Raw genomic sequence first — 10602 nt, forward strand, 5'->3', positions numbered from 1 at the left:
GATCTTACTATACATAGTAGCAACGCTGGTGAAATGTCAATTTTTTTTCTTTTTGAACCTAAAACATCTGTTTACTCTTACTTGATCACGTGTTTTTACTAGAAAATTTACAAAGATAGCGTTTGTTTGCAAGTGAGAATAACTTTCTTGCGGTTATTTTAGCGTTTGGTTGCCACTTAGCGGTAAACCCATGGGTCGCACGAGATAAAATTTGCTTGTAACTGCAGAAATTCCAGCAAAACCAATTAAGATCCTCGGTGCGACTTTTTTAGTAGCAACTCAGTACCACTCCTGAAATTATGTCAAATGTCCAGTTAATTTAAATTATCATGCAATATCTGATTTTAAGTTAAATTAACTGGACACTTGGCCTCAGATGGAGGAGTGGCATTGAGTTGTCATTGGTTAAGTGGCATCGAGGATCTGATTTTGCTCCACTGCTTACTCCCGTTTTGTCTTTGTTCTCGTCCAATTAACTTTGCCCATCTTCTTTTCCTTTTAGCCTCAACTAGTCTTCACACAAACACTCAAAAAAGTATCTGCTAGGTTGTGGTCTTTCTATCCATGTTTTTTTTGTCTTTAGCCAAAATGTTTATTTTACATCTAAATATCTCACCCTCTCTCTTCCTTGTTATAATTATAACGATGAGCAGTTGAGTTTGTTCATCCAAATAAATAGCTCGTTAAACAATAGTTAATAAATAAATTAACATAAATTGTACTTATTGTATTTTGTCTGGAGATTGTGCAAAGATTTTGATGATATTATTCGGCAGGATTACACCTATAAACGAGAGTTACTAATATTAAGGGATAATTTCAGAAACCTCCCTCGAGGGAGCTAAATGAAATTGTTAAAAACCTCAACGGATGTTTCTGAAATTATCCCTAGTATTAACAAGCTATACTCGCTAACAAACAAATAAATTTGTATTTTATAGCATTTATTTTCAAGTTAACTGAACACAAACAAGAAAATTACTATTCTGAAAAGTAACTGATGCCCTATCAGTACTACTACAATGAAATTGGGAAAACTTATGCTATCATTACTAACTGCAATGAAATTTTTTTTTGATAAAATATCATAATATCATTAAAATCTGCACTAATGATAGAAATTACATCATTAAACATACACAGATATCAAAGGACAGATTTGAAGAAAGGATACTTCAGATTTGAAGAACAATAAAAATTACATTATAAAGCTTCAAATTTAAAAAAGAGATAAAATAATTGTAACTTTATGAACATCTGTACATACTTAAAATCGTCAGATTTGTTAATTAACTGTTTCAAGTCTAGATATTATGGTGAGATCTGCTGAATAGATCCAAGAAATTTCAGATCTAATAATCAAAATTTGAGAAAACTCAAATCTAATAAAAAATGAAAAAAATTATCAAAAACTCTCACTAGGAATCTCTAGGAAAGAATAAAACTCTCACTAAAAGTTTTAGAAGAGAAGAAAACTCTCATTAGATAATCTTAAGAAGAGAAGAAACTCTCACTAGAAAATCTTAAGAGAGATTTTATTGACACAAATGAAAAAAAAAACTATAAAGAGGGCTCCTCCTAGGGGGAAAGATCAGAAAAATCTGATCTCTCTTTCATGGGAGAATTGAAGAGAGTTTCAGTTCGAAAGCTTTCTCTAGAGAGAAGGAAGAGAGAAGAGGGATATAAGGAAGTGTCAGGAGTGGATAGTTTTTTAACTGCAATGAAATAGGGTAGTATGTAATGACTGTTCATTCAAGTTTGGAGCAATAGAATTATTCCTGTTCTCTCACAAGGGAATAAATAGTTCAGTAGTGAAAGGATATGAACGAAAATGTTTGTAACTAACTGTTGACATCTGCAATCTATGAAAGCTCAACTTAGAACTGATTTGCTGTGGAAAATCAATATTACAAATAATATAAAAGTACAACAAATCATTCGTAGTTAGGGTCTCGAAACACTAATATAAAGCTTTTTCAAGAAAACTTCGTTTTATCTTAAAAGGGCATTCCTCCATTGTAATTTGTGCTATATAAAAGGCAAATTTATCTTGAAGAAAAGTGAATCTAGTTCAAAACTTGAAGTCATATTCTCATACTCTTTATCACAAGTGTAAATGGTCATCCCTCAATTTTCTACGCCAACATTAAATACCTTAAGAATTGAGTTATTTACGCATTACATACTTCATCCTTTTTATGTTTGATCATCATTAGCATTACAGGTTGAAATCTGGCGTTTTGATCAAGCATGATTAGTGTTCTCATGCTTGATCTTGTCCTAATTTATGACCAAAGACTGAGCAAACTTATATGAAGCATCTGTTGGCGGTTAATTTGATGGTCAAGCTCTTTAAGATTCCTTTTTTGTGCAGTACACGCATTGCGGTGGAAAGAACCTGCGGTTTAGTGTTTCCAAACACTTTCATCCTGCGGTTTAGTTTTTTGATAATTTTTTTTTATTTTTCTTTTATTAGATTTGAGTTTCTTAAGATTTTGATTATCAGATCTGGAATTCTCTTGGATCGATTCGACACATGTCACCATAATATTTGACGTTGAAATAGTTAATTAGCAGATCTGACGATTGGAAACATGCACAGATGTCCGTGGAGTTACAATTACTTTATCCCATTTTTTTGAATTTGGAGATTTATAATGTAATTTTTATTATTCTTTAGATTTGGAGTATCCTTTCTTGAGATATGTTCTTTAATATTTGTGTATGTTTGATGATGTAATTTCTGCCATTAGTACATATTTTAATGAAATTATGATATTTTATCCCAAAAAAAAAACATTTTCATCCTGTGGTTTAGTTTTCCTTCAGGTCTTGTCTTGGGGATCATTGGCATTGATTTCATTTGCAAGTGAAGCCTTTCCAATACTTCTTGCATGCGTTCTTCTCAGTAATCTTGGAGCATCTATAGAGGTTGCAAAGGATGCAAAACAAACAATTGTCCCAGCTGTTTAGATGCTGCAATCCGTCTTTGATATTTTATCCATGATATAAAATTCACCAGGCGAAGTACAGAAAGAGTTCTGGATCCTTAGATGATATTAAGTCAAAAGTTCAAAACTCTTAGGTGGTGATTGATTCACATTTTTTGGAATACAAGATTGGTATTAGAATCAGAAACCCACAATGAATATGGGAATCAGAACGGGTCGGATTCTATTAAAACAATCAGGGTAGATTACTTATTACCCCCTATGGTTTTACAGAATGCTAGACGGCCCCCTAAGGTTTTAAAATAACCACATAACCTCCTGTAATTTTATGTAAAGTGAAAAATAGACGGAATGCACAATCAATTATAATGTTTATACCAAACTCACTTTAAAAGTATGTGTGATAAAATTTTAATATCCATGTAATCTTCTTATGATTTGTATGAATATCCACTTTGTCCCTTGTGATTTTTATATTTATTCATATAATCTCCCAATATTTTTATACAAGGTAGTTAAACTGTCGATTAATTTAACTTTTAAGTAAGGGCACTATTAATATTTCAACTAATGATGTTACATAGATATTTTTCGTCAAATTTTTATAAAAAATCATAAGGAGATGAAGTGAACATTTTGAAACATCAGAGAAGTCGTGTAATAATAGATGAAAGCACAAGGGATAATCAAATTTGAAACTTTAACAATAAGTAGCAAATGATAGTGGACGATCTAATAGTTTTATTTCTATGGATTGATTTTCATAGTGAAGTGCCAAAAAGTAGTTATAGGTACCACTATAACAAGTCTAGCACACAACTCCTTATCGTAGCAAAGTAAGTGAATTAATCATTGGAGGTCAATTGAGAGAATGGTTTCCCAAAGGAACTATAAAATCTTTCAAGGGAAAAAAAAAGAAACAAAGAAAACGGCTTTGTGGCAATCAATGGGTTCCTAATCCTCTGAGACCCAAAAGAGGAGTCCCTGGCCTTCAATCGATATAGATATATAGAGGAGCCACTATTAGGTTTGGTTACAAAAAATTGATAAATGAGAATAATAGGATTCTTGTCAACTTAATAAAGATAATAAGAAAACAAATAAAAAAAACAGGAAGATACAAAATTTTATGTGATTCGATTGAATTGACTTACATATATGGGTGAAGGGGCAGCAGATTTACTCTAACAAAATAGAGTACAAAATCTAGGAAATAATTCCAAAGTCTAAAGGCACCTAAAATTGAAACACGCAAGAGGCAAAAGAGTATAAATAGTGCAAAATGTTTAACGATCCTAGGACCCGCTAATTTACTTTTTTGCTTTGATTCCTAACCAAAATTTCTTTTAAATCAGGGCATGAGCCGCCCAAAACTCTCTTGGGTTGGTACCTTTAGCATACTTAAAATTATTTAAATCCAATATATTTATAACCACCAAAAGGAGAGATTTCTTTGTAAAAATTTTAATATGGGATACAAAGGCAAACTCAATACCCATTTTGGCTTATAATTCTAAACCAAGTGTTCATTCTTAATCTAAGATTGCCCAACTAAGAGAAATTTTATTCTTCTAATTAATATTTCGAATTCACGCAATCCTACATGCTTCCATCTTAGCTGCTGACAACAGAATCTTCAACTAGGTTTTATTAGAATTTACACGTTCTAATGGCCCTGATTAGAGGTGGCTAATTGAATTCATATCCATTTATCCCCTCAATAAACCAAGCTTAAATGGATTTGGATGAATAAAAAAATGCAGAACGGTTTTAAATAGATGACCATTTATGACCAATTAAATTGGTGGAATCAGACTAGTGAAGAGGGATCTTTATTGAAACCAGCTGATGGATTGGAGAAAGACGTTCCTATTTTCAGACTTCATCCTAAGTAAAAGAAGAAGTTTCCTCGTGGGCCTGCTTGAATTTGAAAAGAGAATATGTTTTTAGACAATCACAATCACTGAAAATAAAAATACATGTAGTCAAACATTTGATACCGGTTTACAATTTAAGAAAAATCTTTTTCTTGTCTTTACTTCATTTTATCTTGTTTTCCTTTTCTTGATTTTCGCGTAATTGCTAACTGCTCACATGTTCTTTGTTTTCAATTGAATATGTGCTAATTATTAAATACATCAGAACCAAAAGATGCGACTTGTAACCACAAGTTGCTTTTTTTTTGCCCTTTTTTTTTTTTGATAAGATACTTTGTCTAAATTTCCATCCCAACACTCGGGTAAAAAATTCTTTTACACATAATGGAGATGGAAAAAGAATCGCTCTAATCTTTCCTTTCTCTAATTGGTAATAATATGGGATACATTTTAAGTATTAAGAGTCAGAACATTTTGATAACATTAATTTTATTAGATTTATTGGATTGCATTCTAATAATTTTCAACAAATACATTTAGTGGATTACATTCTAATCGTTTTAACAAATTATTAATTTAATAAATAGGAATAGAATAAGTTAAAAAAAGAGCTATGATAAAAGAATTTTTGTCAAACACCATCATCAACTAACCATGAAAAAATTCCAAGCAAAAACTAGTCTAGTATAGATGAAGAGATATTGTATGGACTGGAACTAAGAAATAACATACACTACAATTCAAAGGCAATATACACGGGAATTAAAAAAGACCACAATAGAATGCATGGAATCTCACTAGCCCTAAGACTAGTAAATGGTAAAAGGGGTGGATTATGGTTTTATTCTATCCGTTTAAATCCAAACCATTTGTATCCATTTATTAAATGATTGTAACTGGATTGAATTAAACTTATCCACTATCCATTTAAGAAGATCCATTTATCAACCATTTACCCATTTTACAGCTTATAGCCCTGATGATACATTTTTTATTGTGATACAGATAAAAAGGCAAAATAATATTGCAAGTGAAACAGAACCTTGACCTAATTCTTTCAGTTGTTTGTTCTCATGTGATCCAGTTGGCTTTTGCCATCAAGTTTGGTGCTTAGCATCAGTCTGACATAGTCCTCCAATCCTAATGTCTTGTATTGTGCTCCATTTTCTTTGACAAGCTCCGGTAGAGGACCGATTTTTGCTGTCAAATTTGCAATGTGAAATGCAGCAATTGACAGCCTTTCTATCTGGAAATCCACAACAGCTCTATGCTCTATGCTTCTATATTCCCCATTACTCATTATCTGCATTCCACCAAAAATAAAAGCAACATGAACTGAAAAGCAAGTTATAGATGTTCTTCAGAAGCACTCTTAACTTCTTTTTTTCCAGTTGTTTAGTCTTTATCTATTCATGTATCGAGTTATTATCTTTTTATGGTTAGGTACCTCCATCATATCACCAATGTTGACTATAATTGCTCCAGGAATGGGTTTAATGGGCACCCATGTATTACTTTTCTTGATTTGCAGGCCTTGAACATCATTCACTTGAACTAATAAGGTCAGTCCTGTTCCATCAGAGTGTGGAGAGAGGCCAATAACTTTGTCTGATTGCCTGCAGGGTGGATAGTAATTCATTCTTATTCCTTGCGTGCCGTCCTGATAAATGCTGCATAGTTTGCCTGGCTCCAACCCAAGATTCAACTCGATAAGTTTGAAGAGGCTCATGCAAACCTTGTGAATTTGAAGTGAGTATTCATCCAAGGTTGATCTGACATCATCGGAAAATTGCAGTTAGCATTGTGATGAAATTTTTGCGCACAACTTTTTGGCTTTTTGTCGCCTAAAAAAATCCTCGTCGCTTTCTAATCGAAGCAAAAGATGCTTCATCATAACGACTAAAATGTCTTATGTTTTATAATTGTGCGCAGATAGAGGATAAATTCCCATGACTAATGGGAGATTATCAAAGCAGAAAGGACCTTGAGTCCTTGAAAACAGGACTAGCCATCAAGATTGATTAGGCTATTGAAGAGACTGATTATAGAGCAGTAGTTATTATTATTTTTTTTTAAAAAAAATTCTTTTAGCGGGGGTGCGGTTGAGTATAAAAAGTGGGGACGGAGAAGAGTAGAATTCAACCCATGACCTCTGATTCCTTTTCTTTTTTTTTTTTTTTCAACGACAACATTTCATTCATAAATTTGACATGGTCCAGAGCAACTGCCCTTACAATCCGCTTGAACTAACTCAAGCAACCACACTGGGAAGTCAGACTTCCATTCAGCCGTATTCTGCAAGCTTAATGCTACTTAGCTAGACCATGACCTCTAATTCCTTGATCTTCAATTTTAGCCACTAGACCAAGGCCTCCTTGGCCAATAATAAAGTAAGATAATTTTGCTGCAAATGTGGGGGAAAATTGTGATAATGTGTACTATTCATGGTTTACCTAAAAGATGTTGGCGAATTAGGCCAGAATCTCAAGTTTCTTTGAGAAACTGGCAATGAATTGAGGAAGAGCATGTCCCCCCAGTCAAGCTTTTGATCCTCTGATACAACAAATGCTTGGCCATAGCCTTCAATACGATTTGGTTCTTGTGCTCAAGCCATTTTCTGCTGTAATGGCAGCTTGAAGAAATCCTCTGTCACCACCTTCATTTTCTCGATTACCATTGAGGCCCCATGGTTGACTAACTGTTGCAGGATTACTCATGGATCGATAGTTAATTCGCAAGGGAAATTAATCGCACTATCTAGGTATTGCAAGTTATTCTAAACGAGCAAAATTTCGTACAAGGAAATTGTGCCTGGCAAAAGTCTGTGATAAACTTAACTGATAAGGTAATATACAGAATTTTCTTGAATTTACCTGAAAGAAACCCCACTCTTTACATGCCTGATGAAGTTTTGCCATTTCATTTTGGTATTTTGAATGACTAGTTGCAAGTTTCTCCATGTCAATGACTGGAACCTGTGAAGGATCATCGGTTGAAATTTCATCAAGGATCATTTCAGGCCGGATGTATCGATGCGGGATCTCTTTGGAGCAATTAGAAGCTAGTTCTTGCACATTCTCCACAGGGAGAGAACCACCAAGGTCAGCTCCATTTATGGCTACCTCAGTTTCCATCGATCAATAATGTCCCAGATGTCAATCACCATTCCCTTAGTGCTGTTGTTGTTTGATCGATCTTTGGCTTAATTGTATGACGAGAAAGAAATTTTGCTGTCTACAACTATGTACTTAGATGGACAAGAGAATGCAGCATTAAAAGTATAGAATTATTTCCATTGTGGACTCCAAACTATACCTCCTTTTCTATTCTTAAACTTAAAATTGTCTCATTATAGTCCAATTATTGATGGAATTATGCATGTGTCTTTCTTTAATTAATTCAATGTTCCATAATTTTTTAATGTTGGACAGGTCATGATTCTCCATTACTAGCTCAATATTGTGCTAGGCTTGTCTGGTCCAGCTCATTTGTGGGCCAAACCACAAAACAAATCCCGTTAGGTTAAAATCAAATTTGACTTGGAAAGCTTGACTTTTCTTTCTTGAAAAACAAAGGACAAAAACTTCAATCAAGAAATTAATCAACAGGAAAAAAGAGTAGCCACCATTTTTTGCCTTGTCTTGGTGAGGAACGAAGAGAGAGAAATAACTTCAAGATCTTGATTTGAGGGTGATTCGAAATCTGATTGAGACGAAATTTTGTCCACGCGATTCTCTCGTCAAACTCTATCCATCTATTGGTTCAGATTTTTGGATTTCCTCTTCGTTTGGTAACACCCTTCTAAACCTACTTCTTTGATAATTGTAGGTTTTTGGGGTGATTTTGTAACGATTTAATTTGGTTGATATTGGTGATATTATTGTCATCTGGATATTCTAGATAGATCTGTGCATTTCCATTATTGTGATAGTCAAGATTTTTTGACTGGATTAGATCTCATGATTTTTTCAATTTGGATTTTTACGTAAAAATCTTGGTGTCCTATACCTTTTATTTTTCTATATTTTATTATTACTGTTGGTATTGTTATTTGGTGATTTGATTTATTCCTCTTTTAATTGATATTTGGAAAAAGAGTAATTTGTCCTGAGTTAACTCGGATATTGTGTGTCCGCACCAGTACTCCTTTCCCAACAAAGTGGCATCAGAGTAGATAGGTTGGGTTGCTCAATTGTACAGGTTAAAATGGAGGACTCAAATAGTGGTTGTATGATCAAATTAAATGCAACTAATTATTCGACTTAGAGGTCTAGAATGGAAGACTATTTGTATTCTAGAGATTTGTTTGATCATGTTATAAGAGATATGGCTAAAACAAAGTGACATAAGTGATGATAAATGGACAGTTATGCATAGGAAAACTATTGGTAATATTAGAAAGTGGATTGGAGAGAATATCTTCCAACACTTTGCTAATGACACCAGAATTGCTGTATTGTGAAAAAAGCTTGAGAGTGTGTACGGACAGAAGATCGGTTTGAATAACGCTAGTTGTCTGAAGCAGATTACTCGGATGAGATATAAAAATGAGGAAGATATGACTGAGCACTTGAGTAATTTCTAGAGATTGATAAACCAGGCAGCTACGTTGAATTTGAATTTGGATAATGAGGTGTAGACTTTATTATTGTTCAGTTCACTATCAGATAGTTGGGAAACCATGGTGGTCTCCATCAGCAATTCAGTTCCTAATGGTGTGTTGACCATAGTTATTGCAAAAGAAGCCATGATGAATGAAAAGTTTAGGAGGACGGAACAAGGAATTATTTGAGTCCCAAACCCTGGAGATAGAAAAGAAAGAAAGAGAAGAAGCAAAAGCAGAGGACTCCACAACAGGATTGACAAATCCAAAGGCAGTTCTAAGTTGCGAAAAAATATTGCATGCTTTTATTGCATAAAGAATGAGTATTATATGAAGGAGTACAGAATTTTAAAACGGGAACAAACTGAGAAAAAAGGTAAGTTAAATGAAAAAGATGATGAGGAAACTACACCAGTTGTGGCAGCTCATGATGGTATATTTGTGTTATGTGATGATGATCATGTGAATATTATCTGTTATGACAGTGATTGAGTAGTTAATTTGAGTGCATCCTATCATGTTATTTCTCATAGGCATTTCTTCTCAGCCTATACTGAAGGAGACTTTGTAATATTAGGATGAGAAATGACGTCTCATGCAAAGTTGTTGGCATGAGAGACATATATTTGGACACAGATATTGGTGCCAGTTGATCTCAAGAAATACGCAACATGTTATCCTACACTTTCTTGTGTGAATGAAAAATTTGGTGGTTAGAAGAAAAGCTCAAGCATCATTTAGAAACACCTTTATATCACTTCAAATGATCTAGATTCCATGGAGTCACAATTCTTGACTTGTGAAGCCAACTTTTGTCAAGAGTTTACATTAGAGGACACAAAGAGGTTTGAAAATTTCCTTATAAATAGGGATTGTGTCTTTCATTTGAGCTAAGTTTGAGAGATTGGAGAGAAGAGAAGCACCATAAAATATTGCTCTTAAGCTCCTAGTTCTTTAATTTAATGTAGAATAGGTTAGTATACTTTATCCATCTTATATTGTAGTTAAACAAAGATAAAGTTGAGGATGAAAATGGAGTGTTTGGAACTCAAGTGACATGGGTGACATCTTTTTTAGCACTTTATTTCTTGTATTGATTCTCATGTTTAGTGAGTATTCAAGTTTGGTTCTTGTTGTGTTTTATTTATGTCTTGCTAGTTTTTATACCTAG

At 33.6% G+C, this 10602-nt stretch overlaps 2 protein-coding genes across 2 annotated transcripts; both read right to left on the bottom strand.

The window, feature by feature from the left end:
* Positions 1-5729: 5729 nt before the first annotated feature.
* LOC113688771 (S-norcoclaurine synthase 1-like) lies at positions 5730-8092 on the bottom strand. Its single transcript, XM_027206561.2, has 4 exons — positions 7702-8092; positions 7282-7526; positions 6276-6600; positions 5730-6131 (listed from the first exon to the last, which is right to left on the bottom strand). Exons 2-4 carry the CDS (start codon positions 7353-7355, stop codon positions 5886-5888), a joined length of 645 nt encoding a protein of 214 aa, XP_027062362.1. The 5' UTR covers positions 7356-7526; positions 7702-8092; the 3' UTR covers positions 5730-5885.
* LOC140007162 (S-norcoclaurine synthase 1-like) lies at positions 7434-7962 on the bottom strand. The gene is made up of 2 exons (XM_072049847.1): positions 7702-7962; positions 7434-7526 (listed from the first exon to the last, which is right to left on the bottom strand). The coding sequence occupies exons 1-2, from the start codon at positions 7960-7962 to the stop codon at positions 7434-7436; spliced, it is 354 nt and encodes a 117-aa protein (XP_071905948.1).
* Positions 8093-10602: the final 2510 nt, after the last annotated feature.

Source organism: Coffea arabica, chromosome 5c, assembly GCF_036785885.1.
Source record: "Coffea arabica cultivar ET-39 chromosome 5c, Coffea Arabica ET-39 HiFi, whole genome shotgun sequence".
NCBI classification, from domain to species: domain Eukaryota; kingdom Viridiplantae; phylum Streptophyta; class Magnoliopsida; order Gentianales; family Rubiaceae; genus Coffea; species Coffea arabica.